Source organism: Ranitomeya imitator, chromosome 8 (genome assembly GCF_032444005.1).
Source record: "Ranitomeya imitator isolate aRanImi1 chromosome 8, aRanImi1.pri, whole genome shotgun sequence".
NCBI lineage: Eukaryota > Metazoa > Chordata > Amphibia > Anura > Dendrobatidae > Ranitomeya > Ranitomeya imitator.
In genome coordinates this window covers 79,448,345-79,474,077 of record NC_091289.1, presented here as the reverse complement: position 1 = coordinate 79,474,077, position 25,733 = coordinate 79,448,345, and the positions used below count along the sequence as shown (strand labels likewise).

The window sequence follows — 25,733 nt, the reverse complement described above, 5'->3', positions numbered from 1 at the left end:
AATCAATCAGTGGGAGATTAATATTGGCCTTTGGGCTTGTGTGCCAGTCCTAAGCGTGCCATCTCTCTCTCTCAGATAGTGGGCCATAGAAAGCCTATTTATTATTTTTTTTATTGGGTTTATAAATTTTCCCTGGAAAAAAAAAAAAAAGTGGGAGATTAATATTGGCCTCTGGGCTTGTGTGCCAGTCCTGAGCGTGCCATCTCTCTCACAAATAGTGGGCCATAGAAAGCCTATTTATTTTTTTGGTTGATTTGGGTTCTAAATTCTACCTGAAAAAATCAATAAATCAATCAGTGGGAGATAAATATTGGCCTCTGGGCTTGTGTGCCACTCCTGACTCCTGTGTGCGTCATCTCTCACTCAGTGGGCCCTAGAAAGCCTATTTTTTGTTTTATTTGTTTTCTAAGTTCTCCCTGAAAAAATCATTTTATTTTATTTGGTTTCTAAATTATTCCTGAAAAAATCATTTTTTTTGTATTTTTTTTTTCTAAAGTCTCCCTGAAAAAAAAAAAAAAAAATCAAATCAGTGGGAGATTAATATTGCCCTTTCTGCTTGTGTGCCAGTCTTGACTCCTGGGTGTGCCATCTCTCTCTCTCCAATTGTGGGCCATAGAAAGCCTATTAATTTTTTTGCTTGATTTGGGTTCCAAAATCTACCTGAAAAAATCACTAAATCAATCAGTGGGAGATAAATATTGGCCTCTGGGCTTGTGTGCCACTCCTGACTCCTGTGTGCATCCTCTCTCACTCAGTGGGCCCTACAAAGCCTATTTTTTTTTATTTGTTTTCTAAATTCTCCCTGAAACAATCATTTTATTTTATTTTGTTTCTAAATTCTTCCTGAAAAATTCATTTTTTTGTATTTTTTTTTTCTAAAGTCTCCCTGAAAAAAAAAAAAAAATCAAATCAGTGGGAGATTAATATTGCCCTTTCTGCTTGTGTGCCAGTCTTGACTCCTGGGTGTGCCATCTCTCTCTCTCTCTCTCCAATTGTGGGCCATAGAAAGCCTATTTATTTTTTTGCTTGATTTGGGTTCCAAAATCTAACTGAAAAAATCACTAAATCAGTGGGAGATAAATATTGGCCTCTGGGCTTGTGTGCCACTCCTGACTCCTGTGTGCGTCATCTCTCACTCAGAGGGCCCTAGAAAGCCTATTTTTTGTTTTATTTGTTTTCTAAATTCTCCCTGAAAAAATCATTTTATTTTATTTGGTTTCTAAATTATTCCTGAAAAAATCATTTTTTTTGTATTTTTTTTTCTAGTCTCCCTGAAAAAAAAAAAAAAAATCAAATCAGTGGGAGATTAATATTGCCCTTTCTGCTTGTGTGCCAGTCTTGACTCCTGGGTGTGCCATCTCTCTCTCTCTCTCCAATTGTGGGCCATAGAAAGCCTATTAATTTTTTTGCTTGATTGGGGTTCCAAAATCTACCTGAAAAAATCACTAAATCAAGCAGTGGGAGATAAATATTGGCCTCTGGGCTTGTGTGCCACTCCTGACTCCTGTGTGCGTCCTCTCTCACTCAGTGGGCCCTACAAAGCCTATTTTTTTTTATTTGTTTTCTAAATTCTCCCTGAAACAATCATTTTATTTTATTTTGTTTCTAAATTCTTCCTGAAAAATTCATTTTTTTGTATTTTTTTTTTCTAAAGTCTCCCTGAAAAAAAAAAAAAATCAAATCAGTGGGAGATTAATATTGCCCTTTCTGCTTGTGTGCCAGTCTTGACTCCTGGGTGTGCCATCTCTCTCTCTCTCTCTCCAATTGTGGGCCATAGAAAGCCTATTTATTTTTTTGCTTGATTTGGGTTCCAAAATCTACCTGAAAAAATCACTAAATCAGTGGGAGATAAATATTGGCCTCTGGGCTTGTGTGCCACTCCTGACTCCTGTGTGCGTCATCTCTCACTCAGTGGGCCCTAGAAAGCCTATTTTTTGTTTTATTTGTTTTCTAAATTCTCCCTGAAAAAATCATTTTATTTTATTTGGTTTCTAAATTATTCCTGAAAAAATCATTTTTTTTGTATTTTTTTTTTCTAAAGTCTCCCTGAAAAAAAAAAAAAAAATCAAATCAGTGGGAGATTAATATTGCCCTTTCTGCTTGTGTGCCAGTCTTGACTCCTGGGTGTGCCATCTCTCTCTCTCCAATTGTGGGCCATAGAAAGCCTATTAATTTTTTTGCTTGATTTGGGTTCCAAAATCTACCTGAAAAAATCACTAAATCAATCAGTGGGAGATAAATATTGGCCTCTGGGCTTGTGTGCCACTCCTGACTCCTGTGTGCGTCCTCTCTCCCTCAGTGGGCCATAGAAAGCCTATTTTTTTTTTATTTGTTTTCTAAATTCTCCCTGAAACAATCATTTCATTTTATTTGGTTTATAAATTCTTCCTTAAAAAATCATTTTTTTTTATTATTTTTTTTTTTCTAAAGTCTCCCTTTTAAAAAAAAAAACACAAATCAGTGGGAGATTAATATTTACATTTGCGCTTCAGTGACATTCCTGCGTGTGTGGCATCTCTCTCATTTGTTGCCACCAACAACAGAGTGTGTAACATTGTGCCTGATTTTCGTTGTGGTCTCACCCACCTGTAAAGGGGTAGCTAAATCATACTGAAGTTATAGCTCACCGTTTAAGTTGTGTGACAGCAACAAATACCGTTAGTTTGGTAACGTTTTTAAAACAATGAGGAAGTCTGGTAGAAGAGGTCGTGGCCGGGGGCGTTCATTGTTAGCTGGTAATGAGGGTAGTGGTAGTGGTGGAGCATCAGGTGGTCGTGGGAAAAAAAATATTGCACCTAAGTCTGGAGCTGTGGAGCCAGGTTCGTCGTCTGGCTACACAAGGCCTCGAACGCTCCCTTTTCTGGGAGTAGGAAAACCGCTTTTAAAGCCGGAGCAGCAAGAGCAAGTTTTGGCTTATCTTGCTGACTCAGCCTCTAGCTCTTTTGCCTCCTCTCGTGAAACTGGTAAAAGTAAAAGCAGCGCGTCGTTAGTGGATGTTCACGGTCAGGGACAAGTCGCTTCCTTGTCCTCTTCAGCAAAAACAACAACAGAGAAGAATGCAGCAGGCGATACAACGGGTTACTCCATGGAGCTCTTTACACATACCGTCCCTGGCTTAGAAAGTGAAGCAGTTAACAGTCCATGCCCATTACAAGTTGAATCTGACATGGAGTGCACTGATGCACAGCCACAGCCAGACTACTATGCTGGTCCTTTGACTCAGACCACAGCATTGCCCTCGCAGGGTGCTGATCAAGAATCAGACCCTGATGAGACTATGTTGCCCCATCACGAACGCTATACCACCGACCGACACGGTGACACAGACGAAGTTGCACACGGGCTACAAGAAGAGGTAATAGATGACCCAATTCTTGACCCCGATTGGCAGCCATTGGGGGAACAGGGTGCAGGCGGCAGCAGTTCTGAAGCGGAGGAGGAGGGGCCGCAGCAGGCATCAACATCGCAACAGGTTCCATCTGCCGGGCCCGTATCTTGCCCAAAACGCGTGGCAAAGTCAAAACCTGTTGGAGGACAGCGTGGCCATCCGGTTAAAGCTCAGTCTGCAATGCCTGAAAAGGTATCCGATGCTAGAAAGAGTGCAGTCTGGCATTTTTTTAAACAACATCCAATTGATCAGCGCAAAGTCATCTGTCAAAAATGTTCAACTACCTTAAGCAGAGGGCAGAATCTGAAACGTCTCAATACAAGTTGCATGCATAGACATTTAACCACCATGCATTTGCAAGCTTGGACTAACTACCAAACGTCCCTTAAGGTTGTAGCACCCTCGGCCAATGAAGCTAGTCATCAACGCAACATCCCTTCCGGCAGTGTAGGGCCACCATTTTCTGCACCACCTGCAGTATCTGTGCAGGTTTCTTTGCCAGGCCAAAGCAGTCAGGGTCAGGGAATCACCAGTTTCGTAGTAGGAAACACTGCATCTAGGGCACCGGCGGCAACAATACCATCTCCCACCGTCTCTCAGTCTGCCATGTCCACCGGCACCCCCACTAGTTCCACGATCTCCAGCTCTCCAGTCCAGCTCACCCTACATGAGACTATGGTTAGAAAAAGGAAGTACTTAGCCTCGCATCCGCGTACACAGGGTTTGAACGCCCACATAGCTAGACTAATCTCGTTAGAGATGATGCCCTACTGGTTAGTTAAAAGCGGAGCTTTCAAAGCCCTGATGGACTACGCTGTACCACGCTACGAGCTACCCAGTCGACACTTTTTTTCCAGAAAAGCCATCCCAGCCCTCCACCAGCATGTTAAAGAGCGCATCATCCATGCACTCAGGCAATCTGTGAGCACAAAGGTGCACCTGACAACAGATGCATGGACCAGTAGGCATGGCCAGGGACGTTACGTGTCCATCACGGCACACTGGGTAAATGTGGTGGATGCAGGGTCCACAGGGGACAGCAAGTTTGGGACAGTTCTGCCTAGCCCACGGTCTAGGAAACAGTTGGCTGTAGCCGTTCGCACCCCCTCCTCCTCCTCCTCGTCCTCCTGCAGAAGCGAGACCTCGTCCACAGACCGCAGTCGCACAACCACTCCATCCGCAGCTGCCACTGTTGCACACCAGGTCTCCCATTATGGGGCAGCTACTGGCAAACGTCAGCAGGCTGTATTGGCTATGAAGTGTTTGGGCGACAACAGACACACCGCTGAAGTTCTGTCCGAGTTCTTGCAGAAAGAAACGCAGTCGTGGCTGGGCACTGTAGATCTTGAGGCAGACAAGGTAGTGAGTGATAACGGAAGGAATTTCATGGCTGCCATCTCCCTTTCCCAACTGAAACACATTCCTTGCCTGGCTCACACCTTAAACCTGGTGGTGCAGTGCTTCCTGAAAAGTTATCCGGGGTTATCCGACCTGCTCCTTAAAGTGCGTGGACTTTGCTCACATATCCGCCGTTCGCCCGTGCACTCCAGCCGTATGCAGACCTATCAGCGTTCTTTGAACCTTCCCCAGCATCGCCTAATCATAGACGTTGCAACAAGGTGGAACTCAACACTGCACATGCTTCAGAGACTGTGTGAACAGAGGCAGGCTGTTATGTTTTTGTGGGAGGATACACATACACGGGCAGGCAGTAGGATGGCAGACATGGAGTTGTCAGGTGTGCAGTGGTCGAAGATTCAAGACATGTGTCAAGTCCTTCAGTGTTTTGAGGAATGCACACGGCTGGTTAGTGCAGACAACGCCATAATAAGCATGAGCATTCCCCTAATGCGTCTGCTGATGTAAAGTTTGACGCACATAAAGGATCAGGCGTCTGCAGCTGAGGAAGAGGAAAGCCTTGATGACAGTCAGCCATTGTCTGGCCAGGGCAGTGTACAGGACGAGGTAGCGGGCGAAGAGGAGGAGGAGGACGAGGAGGATGATGGGGATGATTATATTTTTAATGAGGAATCTTTTCCGGGGCCAGTGGAAATTGTTGGCGCGGCAAGCCCGGGTTCTGGTTTTTGGAGGGACACAAGTGACGTGGATTTGCCTGAAACTGCCCCTCAACCAAGCACAACCACAGATTTGAGAACTGGAACTTTGGCCCACATGGCGGATTATGCCTTACGTATCCTCAAAAGGGACACACGCACAACAAAAATGATGAACGATGACGATTACTGGTTGGCCTGCCTCCTTGATCCTCGCTATAAAGGCAAATTGCAAAATATAATGCCACATGAGAACTTGGAACTAATATTAGCAACCAAACAATCAACTCTTGTTGACCGTTTGCTTCTGGCATTCCCTGCACACAGCGCCCGTGATCGTTCTAACACAAGCTGCAGGGGCCAGCAGACCAGAGGTGTTAGAGGGGCAGAAATCAGAAGTGGCGTTGGCCAGAGGGGTTTTCTGACCAGGTTGTGGAGTGATTTTGCTATGACCGCAGACAGGACAGGTACTGCAGCATCAATTCAAAGTGACAGGAGACAACATTTGTCCAGTATGGTTACTAACTATTTTTCATCCCTTATCGACGTTCTCCCTCAACCATCATTCCCATTTGATTACTGGGCATCAAAATTAGACACCTGGCCAGAATTGGCAGAATATGCATTGCAGGAGCTTGCTTGCCCGGCAGCTAGTGTCCTATCAGAAAGAGTATTCAGTGCTGCAGGTTCAATACTAACAGAAAAAAGGACTCGTCTGGCTACCCAAAATGTAGATGATCTAACCTTCATTAAAATGAACCTCAACTGGATTTCGAAATCTTTTGCCCCACCTTGCCCGGCTGACACCTAGCTTTCCTATGTAAAGGTCTTGCCTGTGGACTATTCTGAACGACTTTTCCAATCTCGTAATTTGCAGCACCTGATTGTCCAGCATCCGACAAGTTAACACCTCCCTAAATGGCCAATGTCCCCACACGGGGCCGTGGTATCGCCACTTGGCGCCAGCACCCGTGAGAGTACTGTTTGTCTGAAGAGGTGGGTGTGCCCGCTTTTGGTCGACGGCACTGCCACTAGGTCCCTCATAGTACAATAAAGTGTCTGGCGGTGGTGGTGCGCACCCAACGTCAGACACACCGTTGTAACATGAGGGGCCCTGGGCCTGTACCGCCGGCCACAAGACAGTCCCCCCCCCAGCTCAAACAGTGCTCTACCACTTGCAAAATTTTCTCTCACAGCTCCACCAATGTTTAGTCTATGCGCTGACATCCTTCAATGCCTGGCACTGTCAATACCATTGTATTGACATTTTTCTTATGTTAGGCCTTCGAAGCCTGTCTGCGGTCCCTCCTTCCACTAGGCCTCCACTGACCTGTCTACTGCTGCCCGTGTTCCCCTGGAACCAATTTTAAATTGCCTACAGCCAGCCCAATTTATTGTTAGGGCTTCGAAGCCTGTCTGCGGCCCTCCTTCCACTAGGCCTCCACTGACCTGTCTACTGCCGCCCGTGTTCCCCTGGAACCAATTTTAAATTGCCTACAGCCAGCCCAATTTATTATGTTAGGGCTTCGAAGCCTGTCTGCGGTCCCTCCTTCCACTAGGCCTCCACTGACCTGTCTACTGCTGCCCGTGTTCCCCTGGAACCAATTTTAAATTGCCTACAGCCCAATTTTTGTTATGTTAGGCCTTCGAAGCCTGTCTGCGGCCCGTTCTTTCCACTACTACTACACTGACCAGGCCACTGCTGCCCGTGTTCCCCTGGAACCAATTTTAAATTGCCTACAGCCAGCCCAATTTATTATGTTAGGGCTTCGAAGCCTGTCTGCGGTCCCTCCTTCCACTAGGCCTCCACTGACCTGTCTACTGCCGCCCGTGTTCCCCTGGAACCAATTTTAAATTGCCTACAGCCAGCCCAATTTATTATGTTAGGGCTTCGAAGCCTGTCTGCGGTCCCTCCTTCCACTAGGCCTCCACTGACCTGTCTACTGCCGCCCGTGTTCCCCTGGAACCAATTTTAAATTGCCTACAGCCAGCCCAATTTATTATGTTAGGGCTTCGAAGCCTGTCTGCGGTCCCTCCTTCCACTAGGCCTCCACTGACCTGTCTACTGCTGCCCGTGTTCCCCTGGAACCAATTTTAAATTGCCTACAGCCCAATCTTTGTTATGTTAGGCCTTCGAAGCCTGTCTGCGGCCCGTTCTTTCCACTACTACTACACTGACCTGGCTACTGCCGCCCGTGTTCCCCTGGAACCAATTTAAAATTGCCGACAGCCAGCCCAATTTATTATGTTAGGCCTTCGAAGCCTGTCTGCGGTCCCTCCTTCCACTAGGCCTCCACTGACCTGTCTACTGCTGCCCGTGTACCCCTTGAACCAACATCAGAAAATATAAAAATAAGTATTTTGCTTATAAAAAAGAAAATACTGGAGAGATATCAAATGCAGACATTTTAACATTAAAAACAAACACATACAACAAAAATCTGGTACAGTACTAAAAATGGCCACCAGCTACAATAACTTTCTCCTGCAAGTAGTTAACTGAAAGTTTTTTTCAATTTAAAACACAGATATGGCATCCACCGAGTGTTGTCCTGTCGCGTCTTCTTTATATTATTGCCAAGAAGATGCAAAACAATGAAAATAATAAAATCATTATTTACCAAAAAAATAGAGTAAGTCAAAACCACATTGCAAATAAACATTCATTACAAATAAAGAAGCAGGGCGCTTCCGAGGGTGAGTATATACCTAATAAGAATATAATCACCCTCGGACGCGCCCTGCTTCTTTCCGACAGCCTTCCTTCCTAAGAATCAGCCCTTCCATGGTGTAGAGAGAGGGTGTGTTACACTCCAAGGTGTTCCCCAGGTTGCCTTTCCTGAGCTTCGATCTTCATGCTCTCGTTTAGTAGTTGTCGGAAAGTAGGCTGCATTAGGCCTACAAATTGGGTATGGGGTGGAGAGAGATGGTGTGTTACACTCCAAGATGTTCCCCAGGTTTCCTTGCCATTGCTTCGGTCTTCCGACTCTCGTTTAGTAGTTGTAGAAAACTACACTGCATTAGGCCTACAAAATGGGTATGGGGTGGTAAGAGATGGTGTGTTACACTCCAAGGTGTTCTCCAGGTTTCCTCGCCATTGCTTCGATCTTCTGACTCTCGTTTAGTAGTTGTAGAAAACTACTCTGCATTAGGCCTACAAAATGGGTATGGGGTGGAGAGAGATGGTGTGTTCCACTCCAAGGTGTTCCCCAGGTTTCCTTGCCATTGCTTCGGTCTTCAGACTCTCGTTTAGTAGTTGTAGAAAACTACACTGCATTAGGCCTACAAAATGGGTATAGGGTGGAGAGAGATGGTGTGTTCCACTCCAAGGTGTTCTCCAGGTTGCCTTTCCAGAGCTTCGATCTTAATGCTCTCGTTTAGTAGTTGTTGGAAACTACACTGCATTAGGCCTCCAAATTGGCTATGGGGTGGAGAGAGATGGTGTGTTACACTCCAAGGTGTTCTCCAGGTTTCCTCGCCATTGCTTCGATCTTCCGACTCTCGTTTAGTAGTTATAGAAAACTACACTGCATTAGGCCTACAAAATGGGTATCGGGTGGAGAGATATGGTGTGTTACACTCCAAGGTGTTCCCCAGGTTTCCTTGCCATTGCTTCGGTCTTCAGACTCTCGTTTAGTAGTTGTAGAAAACTACACTGCATTAGGCCTACAAAATGGGTATCGGGTGGAGAGAGATGGTGTGTTACACTCCAAGGTGTTCCCCAGGTTTCCTTGCCATTGCTTCGGTCTTCCGACTCTCGTTTAGTAGTTGTAGAAAACTACACTGCATTAGGCCTACAAAATGGGTATGGGGTGGAGAGAGATGGTGTGTTCCACTCCAAGGTGTTCTCCAGGTTGCCTTTCCTGAGCTTCTATCTTCAGGCTCTCGTTAAATTGTGGTTAAATGGAACAACTGCATTTGGCGTACTAGTTGGTTTGGGGCCTACTAACAGTGTCTGCCGCTCCTTGCTGTTCTCCTGGTTTCCTGTCCTGAAATTCCGTTTTCAGGCGCTCGTTAAGTAGTTGTTAATGTTAGACTGCATTTGGCCTACTAGTTGGGTTGGGGCCTACTATCGGTGTCTGCCACTCCTTGCTGTTCTCCTCCACTGAACAAAGCTGTGCCGCCTGTTTACTACGGTTGCCAATTTTGAACTGCATTTCGACTACTTACTGATTTGGGCCTACTCTCTGTGTCAGCCTCTCATTCCAGTTGTCCTCCACTGCAATGCCCCCTGGTTATTCCTGTGTTACCAATTTTGAACTGCATTTAGCCAACTTTATTCTTTGGGCCTATATCTGTGTTTCCTCCTCATCCTGCCCATTGCCCAGCCAGTGATAGATGAGTCTGCTGGTACATTGACCCATAACGCAACATTCCCCGTGCACGCTACACAACAACATTGTGACCCTGCTGAAAGTCAGGTTGCTCTTCCCGCATACCATACCACCTTACACGGGGACAAAGAGGAAGGTGCAGATGAAAGTGCAGGTTCCTTCATCAGGTGGGGGGAGGAATACTAGTTGGCGACGTCACTGGCACAGGGCCTCTCATAGTACGCAAAAGTGTTGCTGCCGGTGGGAGGCGCCCCCGCCGTGCAAACACACCGCTGTACTTTGAGGGGCCCTGTGCCAGTGCCAATGCCAACGAGTGGGCCCCCCCTGCTTGCTCAGGTTCACAGCACTTGCAAAGTTGAAATACTTACCTCTCCCTGCTCCACTGCCCTGACGTGGTCCAGATTTCCTGGGCCCACTAATTACTTGAACCAGCCCTACCCCCCACAACTTTAGCCAAATGACCCCCAATTTCAAATGCCTTCCAATTATTATAAGGTAAATTACGCTTGACAAGCTTCATTAAGAAGAATGGATGGTTTTGACATTAAAATGGGCACTCTAGGTGTTTTCCTGGCCCCCACTCACTGCCGACTATGCTGCCCCATTGACTTGCATTGGGTTTCGTGTTTCGGTCGATCCCGACTTTACGTCATAATCGGCCGATTTCACTCGACCCGACTTTTGAGATAGTCGGGTTTCGCGAAACCTGGCTCGACTCTAAAAAGGTCAAGGTCGCTCAACTCTAGTTATTACACTTGGGGCTATTTAGTTTGGAAAAACGAAGACTAAGGGGTGATCTTATTTTAATGTATAAATATATGAGGGGACAGTACAAAGACCTTTCTGATGATTATTTAATCATAGACCTGAAACAGGGACAAGGGGGCATCCTCTGCGTTTGGAGGAAAAAAGGTTTAAGCATAATAACAGACGCAGATTCTTTACTGTAAGAGCAGTGAGATTATGGAACTCTCTGCCGTATGATGTTGTAATGAGTGATTCATTACTTAAATTTAAGAGGGGACTGGATACCTTTCTGGAAAAGTATAATGTTACAGGTTATATATACACTAGATTCCCTGATAGGGCGTTGATCCAGTGAACTAGTCTGATTGCCGTATGTGGAGTCGGGAAGGATTTTTTTTCCCCAATGTGGAGCTTACTCTTTGCCACATGGGTTTTTTTGCCTTCCTCTGGATCAACATGTTAGGGCATGTTAGGTTAGGCTAAGGGTTGAACTAGATGGACTTATAGTCTTCCTTCAACCTTAATAACTATGTAACTATGTAACTATAATGTAAAATAAACATATACAACTAATGCTGTTAAATTAGGTGGAGGAAGCCATGGCTGTCATTATAGGGAGTTGGACACACGGGTTAAATTCATCATACAAATGCTTTAATTTAGCTTTACTTTAGATGATCAGTTGAAAAGAAATACATTTTAACACCTCGCTCAGTAAAATTGTGAGGGAGAGGTAATCTTGAGGCTTTACTTTGTATTTCCCTAGGAGGCTGTACATATAGCAGATATTTTCCAGTTTGGTTTGATTGATTTTATCAATATTGTTTTAGATAAAACTGTATTTTTACACTATTATAGGAAATTAAGGAAGCATTTGAAAAAGAAGCTGTAAGATCCAAACAGCCAAGACTCTTGCTGACTGCTGCAGTGGCTGCAAGCATCAATAATATCCAATCAAGTTATCAAATACCACAGATTGCTGTGTAAGAACATATGTATTTTCCTGTCCTTGTATCTATGTATCTATAAAACTATCTTCTGTCTTCCATTATATTATGTTATTAAACCATTATGGACATATTGGCATGTTTTCATAATGTGAGTTATTAACATATTTTTTTTTTTTTACATTTATGTGTATAGTTCCAAGAGCCTAAGGCTATGTGCACTTGATGCGGATTTAGTGCGGATCCGCAGCGGATTTTTCCACGCAGAAAAGCTGCAGATACGCACTGTGATTTACAGTACAATGTAAATCAATGGGGAAAAAAAGCTGTGCAGATGGTGCGGAAAAATCCGTGCGGAAACGCTGCAGATTTAAAAGAAATGCATTCTTTTGTGCGGATCTGCAGCGTTTCTGCACCCCTCCATGATAGAAATCCACAGTGGTAAAAACCGCACAAAATCCGCGGCAAATCTGCACCTGTGGTTTCTGCCAGGAGATGCAGATTTTGTGCAGAAAATTCTGCACCCCATTCTGCAACGTGTGCACATAGCCTAAAGGGTTTTTTTCCCCAATAAGACAGCTACTACACGTGACACTTAGAGGGGGTAAATATAGTAAATGTGTGATACAGAATTTATGGAAGTATACAAGATTTGTCTATATACATGGAAATAAATCCCTTGGGCACCTGTATGTAAAATCACAGGAGAAAGGAAGTAGAATGTGGATATTAGGCTAGCTCAATCTTGTGCCAAATAACTCTTCATTTTTCACTTTTTATTACAAATAGGCCAAGTAAAATTCTGCATAGAAAGATATTTTATGAATAAATTCAATAGGATTTGGTTGCCATAAGTTTCCCAGTTGTAACATTGACACCAGGAGTGCAACCTCAATGTTGCTTTGGTATAAAAAACGACTAGTTTTTCTTTATTTTCTGGATATACAGTATAGGCAGCTAACATTTATTTTCACAAAGATTCCATCTCTTACAGAGCCTTGGATTTTATCAACGTTATGACTTATGACCTGCATGGCTCTTGGGAAGGGTATACTGGAGAAAATAGTCCTCTCTTCGGCAATTCCGGAGAATCAAGATACTTAAATATTGTAAATATTGCATCTATCTACTATATAATTGTCTAAGGGTCACTTCCGTCTGTCTGTCTGTCCTTCTGTCACGGATATTCATTGGTCGCAGCCTCTGTCTGTCATGGAAATCCAAGTCGCTGATTGGTCGCGGCAAATATATATAAATAGTTATATACTCACCCTCCGGTGGCCCCCCGGATCGAAGCAGTTACCGACGCTCCTTGCGACGCCCCCTTGACCGCTCCATGCATTGCGATCTCGCGAGATGATGACGTGCAGTCCAGACCGGAGCGCACGAGGAGGGTGAGTATATAACTATTTTTTATTTTAATTCTTTTTTTTAACAGGGATATGGTGCCCACATTGCTATAGACTGCGTGGGCTGTGCAGTATACTACATGAACTGTGCAATATACAGCGTGGGCTGCGCAATATACAACGTGGGCTGCGCAATATACAACGTGGGCTGCGCAATGTACTACGTGGCCTGGGCAATATACTAAGTGGGCTGCGCAATATACAACGTGGGCTGCGCAATATACTACGTGGGCTGCGCAATATACTATGTGTGCTGCGCAATATACTACGTGGGCTGTGCAATATACAACATGGGCTGCGCAATATACAAGGTGGGCTGCGCAATATACAATGTGGGCTGCGCAATATAGTAAAATAGTAACATAGTAACATAGTAACATAGTTAGTAAGGCCGAAAAAAGACATTTGTCCATCCAGTTCAGCCTATATTCCATCATAATAAATCCCCAGATCTACGTCCTTCCACAGAACCTAATAATTGTATGATACAATATTGTTCTGCTCCAGGAAGATATCCAGGCCTCTCTTGAACCCCTCGACTGAGTTCACCATCACCACCTCCTCAGGCAAGCAATTCCAGATTCTCACTGCCCTAACAGTAAAGAATCCTCTTCTATGTTGGTGGAAAAACCTTCTCTCCTCCAGACGCAAAGAATGCCCCCTTGTGCCCGTCACCTTCCTTGGTATAAACAAATCCTCAGCGAGATATTTGTATTGTCCCCTTATATACTTATACATGGTTATTAGATCGCCCCTCAGTCGTCTTTTTTCTAGACTAAATAATCCTAATTTCGCTAATCTATCTGGGTATTGTAGTTCTCCCATCCCCTTTATTAATTTTGTTGCCCTCCTTTGTACTCTCTCTAGTTCCATTATATCCTTCCTGAGCACCGGTGCCCAAAACTGGACACAGTACTCCATGTGCGGTCTAACTAGGGATTTGTACAGAGGCAGTATAATGCTCTCATCATGTGTATCCAGACCTCTTTTAATGCACCCCATGATCCTGTTTGCCTTGGCAGCTGCTGCCTGGCACTGGCTGCTACAGGTAAGTTTATCATTGACTAGGATCCCCAAGTCCTTCTCCCTGTCAGATTTACTCAGTGGTTTCCCATTCAGTGTGTAATTGTGATATTGATTCCTTCTTCCCATGTGTATAACCTTACATTTATCATTGTTATAACTCATCTGCCACCTTTCAGCCCAAGTTTCCAACTTATCCAGATCCATCTGTAGCAGAATACTATCTTCTCTTGTATTAACTGCTTTACATATTTTTGTATCATCTGCAAATATTGATATTTTACTGTGTAAACCTTCTACCAGATCATTAATGAATATGTTGAAGAGAACAGGTCCCAATACCGACCCTGCGGTACCCCACTGGTCACAGTGACCCAGTTAGAGACTATACCATTTATAACCACCCTCTGCTTTCTATCACTAAGCCAGTTACTAACCCATTTACACACATTTTCCCCCAGACCAAGCATTCTCATTTTGTGTACCAACCTCTTGTGCGGCACGGTATCAAACGCTTTGGAAAAAGCGAGATATACCACGTCCAATGACTCACCGTGGTCCAGCCTATAGCTTACCTCTTCATAAAAACTGATTAGATTAGTTTGACAGGAGCGATTTCTCATAAACCCATGCTGATATGGAGTTAAACAGTTATTCTCATTGAGATAATCCAGAATAACATCCCTCAAAAACCTTTCAAATATTTTACCAACAATAGAGGTTAGACTTACTGGCCTATAATTTCCAGGTTCACTTTTAGAACCCTTTTTGAATATTGGCACCACATTTGCTATGCGCCAGTCCTGCGGAACAGACCCCGTTGCTATAGAGTCCCTAAAAATAAGAAATAATGGTTTATCTATTACATTACTTAGTTCTCTTAGTACTTGTGGGTGTATGCCATCTGGACCCGGAGATTTATCTATTTTAATCTTATTTAGTCGGTTTCGCACCTCTTCTTGGGTTAGATTGGTGACCCTTAATATACGGTTTTCATTGTTTCTTGGGATTTCACCTAGCATTTCATTTTCCACCGTGAATACCGTGGAGAAGAAGGTGTTTAATATATTAGCTTTTTCCTCATCATCTACAACCATTCTTTCCTCACTATTTTTTAAGGGGCCTACATTTTCAGTTTTTATTCTTTTACTATTGATATAGTTGAAGATTATACAACGTGGGCTGCGCAATATACTATGTGGGCTGCGCAATATACTACATGGACTGCGCAATATACAACTTGGGCTGCGCAATATACTACGTGGGCTGCGCAATATACTACGTGGGCTGCGCAATGTACTACGTGGCCTGGGCAATATACTACATGGGCTGCGCAATATACTACGTGGGCTGCGCAATGTACACCGTGGGCTGCGCAATGTACTATGTGGGCTGGGTAATATACTACGTGGGCTGCGCAATATACAACATTTCATGCATGGGCTGCACAATGTACTGTGTGGGCTGCGCAATTTACTGCGTGGGCTGCGCAATGTACTGTGTAGGCTGCGCAATGTACTGCGTGGGCTGTGCTATGCACTACGCATACATATTCTAGAATACCCAATGCGTTAGAATCGGGCCACCATCTAGTAGCTTTATATTTGTGTTGCTTTAAAAAAAAAAAAAAATTTTTGTATATATATATATATATATAAATATATATATATATATATATATATACAGTATATAAGGGGGTGAGTAAATAACTATTTTTTATTTTAATTCTTTTTTTTAACAGGGATATGGTGCCCACATTGCTATAGACTGCGTGGGCTGTGCAATATACTACATGGACTGTGCAATATACTACGTGGGCTGTTCAATATACAACGTGGGCTGCACAATATACAACGTGGGCTGCGCAATATACAACGTGGGCTGCACAATATACTATGTGGGCTGCGCAATATACTACATGGGCTGCGCAATATACAATGTGGGCTGCGCAATATACTACGTGGGCTGCGCAATATACAACGTGGCCTGGGCAATGTACTATGTGGCCTGGGCAATATACTACGTGGGCTGCACAATATACTACGTGGGCTGGGCAATATACAACGTGGGCTGCGCAATATACTACGTGGGCTGCGCAATATACTATGTGTGCTGCGCAATATACAACGTGGGCTGTGCAATATACAAGGTGGGCTGCGCAATATACAAGGTGGGCTGCGCAATATACAACGTGGGCTGCGCAATATACAACGTGGGCTGCGCAATATATAACGTGGGCTGCACAATATACTACGTGGGCTGCGCAATATACTACATGGGCTGCGCAATATACAACGTGGGCTACGTAATATACTACGTGGGCTGCGCAATATACAACGTGGCCTGGGCAATGTACTACGTGGCCTGGGCAATATACTATGTGGGCTGCGCAATATACTAGGTGGGCTGCGCAATGTACAACGTGGGCTGCGCAATATACTACGTGGGCTGCGCAATATACTACGTGGGCTGCGCAATATACTATGTGTGCTGCACAATATACTACGTGGGCTGCGCAATATACTACGTGGGCTGCGCAATGTACACCGTGGGCTGCGCAATGTACTATGTGGGCTGGGCAATATACTATGTGGGCTGCGCAATATACAACATTTTTTGCATGGGCTGCACAATGTACTGTGTGGGCGGCGCAATGTACTGCGTGGGCTGCGCAATGTACTGTGTAGGCAGCGCAATGTACTGCGTGGGCTGTGCTATAAACTACGCATACATTTTCTAGAATACCCAATGCGTTAGAATCGGGCCACCATCTAGTAGCTTTATATTTGTGTTGGTTTAAAAAAAAAAAATATATATATATATATACAGTGGGGCAAAAAAGTATTTAGTCAGTCAGCAATAGTGCAAGTTCCACCACTTAAAAAGATGAGAGGCGTCTGTAATTTACATCATAGGTAGACCTCAACTATGGGAGACAAACTGAGAAAAAAAAATCCAGAAAATCACATTGTCTGTTTTTTTTAACAATTTATTTGCATATTATGGTGGAAAATAAGTATTTGGTCAGAAACAAACAATCAAGATTTCTGGCTCTCACAGACCTGTAACTTCTTCTTTAAGAGTCTCCTCTTTCCTCCACTCATTACCTGTAGTAATGGCACCTGTTTAAACTTGTTATCAGTATAAAAAGACACCTGTGCACACCCTCAAACAGTCTGACTCCAAACTCCACTATGGTGAAGACCAAAGAGCTGTCAAAGGACACCAGAAACAAAATTGTAGCCCTGCACCAGGCTGGGAAGACTGAATCTGCAATAGCCAACCAGCATGGAGTGAAGAAATCAACAGTGGGAGCAATAATTAGAAAATGGAAGACATACAAGACCACTGATAATCTCCCTCGATCTGGGGCTCCACGCAAAATCACACCCCGTGGGGTCAGAATGATCACAAGAACGGTGAGCAAAAATCCCAGAACCACGCGGGGGGACCTAGTGAATGAACTGCAGAGAGCTGGGACCAATGTAACAAGGCCTACCATAAGTAACACACTACACCACCATGGATTCAGATCCTGCAGTGCCAGACGTGTCCCACTGCTTAAGCCAGTACATGTCCGGGCCCGTCTGAAGTTTGCTAGAGAGCATTTGGATGATCCAGAGGAGTTTTGGGAGAATGTCCTATGGTCTGATGAAACCAAACTGGAACTGTTTGGTAGAAACACAACTTGTTGTGTTTGGAGGAAAAAGAATACTGAGTTGCATCCATCAAACACCATACCTACTGTAAAGCATGGTGGTGGAAACATCATGCTTTGGGGCTGTTTCTCTGCAAAGGGGCCAGGACGACTGATCCGGGTACATGAAAGAATTAATGGGGCCATGTATCGTGAGATTTTGAGTGCAAACCTCCTTCCATCAGCAAGGGCATTGAAGATGAAACGTGGCTGGGTCTTTCAACATGACAATGATCCAAAGCACACCGCCAGGGCAACGACGGAGTGGCTTCGTAAGAAGCATTTTAAGGTCCTGGAGTGGCCTAGCCAGTCTCCAGATCTCAACCCTATAGAAAACCTTTGGAGGGAGTTGAAAGTCCGTGTTGCCAAGCGAAAAGCCAAAAACATCACTGCTCTAGAGGAGATCTGCATGGAGGAATGAGCCAACATACCAACAACAGTGTGTGGCAACCTTGTGAAGACTTACAGAAAACGTTTGACCTCTGTCATTGCCAACAAAGGATATATTACAAAGTATTGAGATGAAATTTTGTTTCTGACCAAATACTTATTTGCCACCATAATATGCAAATAAATTGTTAAAAAAACAGAAAATGTGATTTTCTGGATTTTTTTTCTCAGTTTGTCTCCCATAGTTGAGGTCTACCTATGATGTAAATTACAGACGCCTCTCATCTTTTTAAGTGGTGGAACTTGCACTATTGCTGACTGACTAAATACTTTTTTGCCCCACTGTATATATATATATATATACTAGCTGTTAGGACTGGCGGAACGCACCAAGAGAGATGTAATGGATGCGTTCGCAGTCCGGGGTCCACCGTGCAGGTGAAACCTGCTGCTAGGACATGACAGACGATATGGCGGTACTCATAAGTATACACGCGTGGGTTAAACCTCACCCAGCGTGAAGAAAGCGATCCTGTTGCGTCACAGGATCGCGGTACCGCACATAGAGCGCGAGCAAGTGGTCAGCGAACTAGACCCCAACAGGGATAGTAGTCCGATTAGACCCTTGCTGGCACTACACCACAACTGGGTGTGAAAAGTATATACAATAGAGGCATCGAAGTGCAAACTGTGCCGTGCTGGCAGGCACCACTAAGTACCCAGACATGGGTCAGGAAGCGCACACAGGCGCGTGGCGCCGCACTGGCGGTCACAGCAGAGGACGCTGACACGTGTGTGACACGTTGAGTGTTAAGTCGGGCGCTAGATAGCAGCCATACACCATACGCGAACAATCATACAGTAGGGTAGGGGTATTTAAAGGACGACTTGCACTCACAACAAACACACGTATAAAGTTGTACACTAGCGCATGGCCGTGCGGTCATGCGCAGTTTATATAGCTGCAGGACAGGAAGCGGCCACAGAAACTTTGCCCTTCCAAAACCTGCCAAGAGGACCAATAGAATGCGCTGCAGAGTCTGAGCACATGACCCTCGATCTCCAACGGGAGATCTTGCCCTGGGCATGCTCAGTGTGCGCAGACAAGGACTTAGTCCCAGAGAAGTCCACTCGCTGCTGACCAGTATTGGCTTTAAAGGCAGAAGCTGGAGAAGCAGCAGTAACTCTTCTCACAGAGTCAGACTGAGCGAGACGCTGGGATCGACGTCCCTGCTGAGCAGGCTCCACTGCGGCTGGAGGAGAATGGGAGACCGCAGCGGAGACGGATCGAGATTCCCCCTGTGCAGCAGAGGAAACTCGACTCCTAACATTACCCCCCCTTCTAGGCCCCCCCCTCCTTGGGCCTCGCTACGTTCGAAGGCAGCAATGAGCTGTGGGGCCCGAATGTTTTCAGTAGGCTCCCATGACCTGTTCTCTGGACCATAACCCTTCCAATCCACCAGATAGAACTTTTTGCCGCGTACCACCTTACACCCCAAAATAGCGTTCACCTTGTAATCGTCCGTAGACGAACCCGATGTCCCGGCAGATGACTCGGAAAACCGGGACATGTATACGGGTTTCAAGAGGGACACATGAAAGGTGTCGGTGATACCCAAGCGTGGAGGAAGAGCCAGGCGGTAGACCACAGGATTAACCTGTTCGAGAACCTTGAAGGGACCCAAGTAGCGAGGAGCAAACTTAGTGGACTCAACTCGCAACCTGATGTTACGGGCGGAGAGCCACACCAAGTCGCCAGGGACAAAAGTCGGAGCAGGGCGCCGATGAACATCGGCGGAGGACCTCATTCTCTCCTTGGAGGCCCGAATGGCATCCTGCGTGCGATCCCAAATGTCCCGTGCCTCCACAGCCCAGTCTGCCACCCTGGGATCAGCGGAAGACACAGGCATGGGCACTGGAACACGTGGATGCTGGCCGTAATTTAAGAGGAATGGAGTCTGACCAGTCTGGCATACCGTGTAAGCGAAAGATATGCTTGATAAACAAGACAGCCAACGCCCGTGCAGATGGTAGCCGTGGAAGAGGCACCAAATGCACCATTTTGGAGAAATGGTCAGTGATCACCCAGATAATGGTGCAATTACGAGACTTGGGTAAGCCCACCACAAAGTCCATCCCGACCATCTCCCAGGGCCTGTCAGCCACGGGCAGAGGGTAAAGCAAACCAGCTGGCCGTTGCCGAGGAGTCTTGTTCCTGGCGCAAGAAACACACGCCCGAACGTACTCCGCGACATCACGAGCCATATGCGGCCACCAGTATGTCCTCGCCAGTAACTCAGATGTCCTTTTAGTACCAAAATGTCCACCCACCCTGGACGAGTGCGCCCAAGAGAGAACCTCCGGCCGCAAACTAGATGGAACAAAAGTCGTTCCCGGGGGCACAGACTCCAGCAAAACCGGGGCCACGGTTCTCAAACTCTCGGTGGGGACAATAAGCCGAGGCTCCTCCTCCTCCTCCGCAGATGACACAACGGAGCGAGAGAGAGCATCGGCCCGAATGTTCTTCTCCCCAGAAAGGAAATGGAGGGTGAAATGAAACCGGGAGAAGAACAAGGACCATCTGGCCTGGCGAGAATTCAACCGCTGAGCTGTCTGCAGATACACCAAATTTTTGTGATCTGTGAAGACTTGGAAGGGAAAACGTGCTCCCTCCAAGAGATGTCTCCACTCCGAGAAAGCCAACTTCATGGCTAGCAACTCCCTGTCCCCGATGGAATAATTCCTCTCTGCTGGTGCGAAGGTCTTGGAGAAAAAGAAGCAAGGATGCTTCCGACCTTGAGCATCCTTTTGGAAGAGGACTGCTCCAGCACCAACAGAAGAGGCATCCACCTCCATGATAAATGGCTTATCAACATCGGGGCGATGAAGTATGGGAGCGCTAGCGAAGTGTGACTTTATAGAGATAAAGGCCTTGGAGACCTCCTCAGACCACAATTTAGGATTTGCCCCCTTCTTGGTGAGGGCAACCAAGGGAGCTACCAAAGTTGAGAAATGCGGGATGAACTGGCGATAATAATTGATGAACCCCATAAAGCGCTGCACCGCTTTAAGAGAATGAGGTTCCTGCCAGTCCATCACAGCCTGTAGTTTGGCAGGATCCATAGCCAATCCCTGGGCTGAGATGATGTAGCCTAGGAAAGGTAAGGACTCCTGCTCAAACATGCACTTCTCCAACTTGGCATAGAGGGAGTTTGCCTGTAGGAGGTCGAAGACTTTGCAAACATCTCTCCGGTGGGAGTCAATATCTGGAGAGTAGATGAGAATATCATCCAGATAGACTACGACCGAGGTGGAAAGCATATCCCGGAAGATATCGTTCACAAAGTCTTGGAAAACGGCTGGGGCATTACAGAGCCCAAAGGGCATCACCAGATATTCATAGTGCCCATCCCTGGTGTTAAAAGCCGTCTTCCATTCGTCCCCCTCACGGATGCGAATCAGGTTGTAAGCACCCCGCAGATCTAATTTAGTAAATACCCTTGCTCCCCGAAGCCTATCGAACAGTTCAGATATCAAAGGCAAAGGGTATTTATTCTTAACGGTGATGGCGTTAAGACCCCTGTAGTCTATGCATGGACGCAATTCCCCACTCTTCTTCTGCACGAAGAAGAATCCTGCCCCAGCAGGTGACACTGACTTCCTGATGAACCCTCTTGCCAGATTTTCCTGTATGTACTGTGACATTGCCTCCGTCTCCGGGAGAGATAGCGGATAGACTCGACCCCGGGGAGGCTCAGCACCAGGCAAGAGGTCAATAGGACAGTCATAGGGGCGATGGGGCGGAAGGGTCTCCGCCGCCTTTTTGGAGAATACGTCTGCATATGACCAATACTGCTTGGGGAGAGAGGATAGATCTGCGGATACCTCAGTAGTAGCAACCTGAACGAACTCCCTCTGACACCTACCCCCACAAGATTCACCCCAACCCAGAATTCTGCCTGAGGACCACTCGATATGAGGAGAGTGGTACCGTAGCCAAGGTATTCCCAACAGGATCTCATCAATTCCTTCCGGAATGACGAGCAGAGAAATTATCTCCTGATGAGATGGCGACATGGACAGAGTAAAAGGGATGGTCTGGTGTGTTATCTGTGAGGGCAATGTCGACCTATTCACCACTCGCACCGTTACTGGTTGAGCAAGCATAACCAAGGGTATTGCGTGACGTTGGGCGAAGGCAGAAGACATAAAGTTGCCCTCCGCCCCAGAATCCACGCAGAGCTCTACCGAGTGGGAAAATGGGCCAATAGTAATTGTCCCCTTAAAGGACAACTTAGAGGCAAACGTCGCCGTGTCTAGTGTACCTCCACCAACTACCACTAGACGCTGACGTTTCCTCGACCGCTGAGGACATCTGGTGGCTAGATGTCCTGACTGCTGGCAAACATGACAGACCCTGAGTGCACAAGCGGTCCGGGACTTAGATCCTGCTTGTGACACCTCCCTGGCCTCATGTGACTCAGGAACCAGGACTGGAAATTCAAGAGGTTTGGCAAAAGTAGGAGCCAGCCGAAACCTCTGCCTACACTGGGCTCGCTCTAACCTCCGCTCGTTAAAACGGAGGTCAATTCGAGTGGAGACAGTTATTAACTCCTCCAGTGTGGCAGGAATCTCCCTAGTGGCCAGAGCGTCCTTTACGTGGTCAGCCAAGCCCCTCCAAAATATGGGGATAAGAGCTTTATCCGACCAATCCAGCTCAGATGCTAAGGTGCGGAATTGGACGGCAAAATGACTGACCAAGGACTCACCCTGAGTTAATGCCAGCAATTGGAGCGCAGTATCATGGGTGACTTGAGGTCCTAAAAAGACCTGTTTCAGAGCGCTCAGAAACAGCGGAGCACTCTGCACCACATGATCGCCACGCTCCCACAGCGGCGTAGCCCATTCCAACGCCCTGTCCGACAATAGAGACAAAATAAATCCCACCTTAGCCCGCTCTGTGGGAAAACGTGTAGCCAGGAGCTCGAGATGAATAGAGCACTGACTCACAAATCCCCTACAAAACTTGCTATCACCAGAAAATTTTTCTGGCAGCGGGAGGTGAGATAATGTCGGAACAGGGGTGGCAATGGACATAGTAGCTGCAGCCACGCTGGCAGCCTGTACAGCTACTGCAGTAACATCCACAGCTGAGGTCGCGCTCTCGAGAGCCGCCAACCTACCCTCCAGCTGCTGGATATGCCACAGAGATTGCTGTATGTCTGTCATCACTAGCCAGACCCTGGCGCTAGTGTAATGTTAGGACTGGCGGAACGCACCAAGAGAGATGTAATGGATGCGTTCGCAGTCCGGGGTCCACCGTGCAGGTGAAACCTGCTGCTAGGACATGACAGACGATATGGCGGTACTCATAAGTATACACGCGTGGGTTAAACCTCACCCAGCGTGAAGAAAGCGATCCTGTTGCGTCACAGGATCGCGGTACCGCACATAGAGCGCGAGCAAGTGGTCAGCGAACTAGACCCCAACAGGGATAGTAGTCCGATTAGACCCTTGCTGGCACTACACCACAACTGGGTGTGAAAAGTATATACAATAGAGGCACCGAAGTGCAAACTGTGCCGTGCTGGCAGGCACCACTAAGTACCCAGACATGGGTCAGGAAGCGCACACAGGCGCGTGGCGCCGCACTGGCGGTCACAGCAGAGGACGCTGACACGTGTGTGACACGTTGAGTGTTAAGTCGGGCGCTAGATAGCAGCCATACACCATACGCGAACAATCATACAGTAGGGTAGGGGTATTTAAAGGACGACTTGCACTCACAACAAACACACGTATAAAGTTGTACACTAGCGCATGGCCGTGCGGTCATGCGCAGTTTATATAGCTGCAGGACAGGAAGCGGCCACAGAAACTTTGCCCTTCCAAGACCTGCCAAGAGGACCAATAGAATGCGCTGCAGAGTCTGAGCACATGACCCTCGATCTCCAACGGGAGATCTTGCCCTGGGCATGCTCAGTGTGCGCAGACAAGGACTTAGTCCCAGAGAAGTCCACTCGCTGCTGACCAGTATTGGCTTTAAAGGCAGAAGCTGGAGAAGCAGCAGTAACTCTTCTCACAGAGTCAGACTGAGCGAGACGCTGGGATCGACGTCCCTGCTGAGCAGGCTCCACTGCGGCTGGAGGAGAATGGGAGACCGCAGCGGAGACGGATCGAGATTCCCCCTGTGCAGCAGAGGAAACTCGACTCCTAACACTAGCTGAAGAGCCCGGCGTTGCCTGGACATAGTAAATATCTGTGGTTAGTTATAGCACGTCACTTCTCTTATTTTCCCATCACGCCTCTCCTTTTCCCAATCACATCTTTCATTTTCCCCCTCACATCTCTCATTTTCTCCCTCACACCTCTCATTCCCGCCTAACACTTGTCATTTCGACCTCACATCTGTCATTTTCCGATCACTACACTATTTTCCCTCACTCCTCTCATTTTGCACTCACACCTTTTCATTTTCACCTCACACCTCTCATTTTCACCTCAGTATATACATGTTTGTCATCTCCCTTATATATAGTATACACCTGTATGTCATCTCCTGTATATATTATATACCTGTATATCATCTCCTCCTGTATATAGTATATACCTGTATGTCATCTTCTATATATAGCATATACCTGTATGTCATCTCCTCCTGTATATAGTATATACCTGTAGGTAATCTGCTCCTGTATACAGTATATACCTGTGTGTCATCTCCTCCTGTATATAGTATATACCTGTATGTCATCTCCTCCTGTATATAGTATGTACCTGTATGTCATCTCCTCCTTTATATAGTATATACCTGTGTGTCATCTCTCCTGTATATAGTATATATCTGTGTGTCATCTCACCTGTATATAGTATATACCTGTGTGATCTCCTGTATTAGACCTCGTTAACACGTTATTTGCTCAGTATTTTTACCTCAGTATTTGTAAGATAAATTGGCAGCCTGATAAATCCCCAGCCAACAGGAAGCCCTCCCCCTGGCTGTATATATTAGCTCACACATAATAGACAGGTCATGTGACTGACAGCTGCCGTATTTCCTACATGGTACATTTGTTGCTCTTGTTGTTTGTCTGTTTATTAATCAGATTTTTATTTTTGAAGGCTAATACCAAACTTGTGTGTGTTTTAGGGCGAGTTTCGTTTTGGCAAGTTGTGTGTGTTGAGTTGTGTGTGGCAACATGCATGTAGCGACTTTTGTGAGATGAGTTTTGTGTGGCAACATGCGTGTAGCAACTTTTTGTGTGTCGAGTTGCATGTGACAGGTTAGTGTAGCAAGTTGTGTGCAGCAAGTTTTGTGCATGGCGAGTTTTGCGCGTGGTGAGTTTTATGTGTGGTGCCTTTTGAGTATGTGCAAGTTTTGTGTGAGGCAACTTTTGCATGTGTTGCAAATTTTGTGCATGTGGCAATTTTTCCGCATGTGCAAGTTTTGCGTGTGGCGAGTTTTCCATGAGGTGAGTTTTGCACTTGTGGCGAGTTTTGCGTGAGCCTATTTTTTGCATGTGGCGAGTTTTGCGCGTGGTGAGTTTTGAGCAGCGACTTTTGTGTTTCGACTTTTATGTGGCGAGGTTGGTGTATGTGTGGTGAAATGTGTGCTGAGGGTGGTATATGTGTTCAAGCACGTGGTAGTGTGTGGCGCATTTTGTGTATGTGTTCATATCCCCGTATGTGGTGAGTATCTCATGTCGGGGGCCCCACCTTAGCAATTGATCGATATATACTCTTT

The 25,733-nt window shown here is 46.1% G+C and overlaps 1 protein-coding gene across 1 annotated transcript in view; it reads left to right on the top strand.

Annotated features, from left to right (window-relative positions):
• LOC138647834 (uncharacterized) overlaps nt 1-25,733 on the top strand; it is a 140,995-nt gene that overhangs the window by 69,784 nt on the left and 45,478 nt on the right. The window contains exons 6-7 of the mRNA XM_069737116.1: nt 11,382-11,506; nt 12,465-12,579. Coding sequence (XP_069593217.1) covers nt 11,382-11,506; nt 12,465-12,579 — 240 coding nt within the window. The remainder of the gene's footprint in view (nt 1-11,381; nt 11,507-12,464; nt 12,580-25,733) is intronic.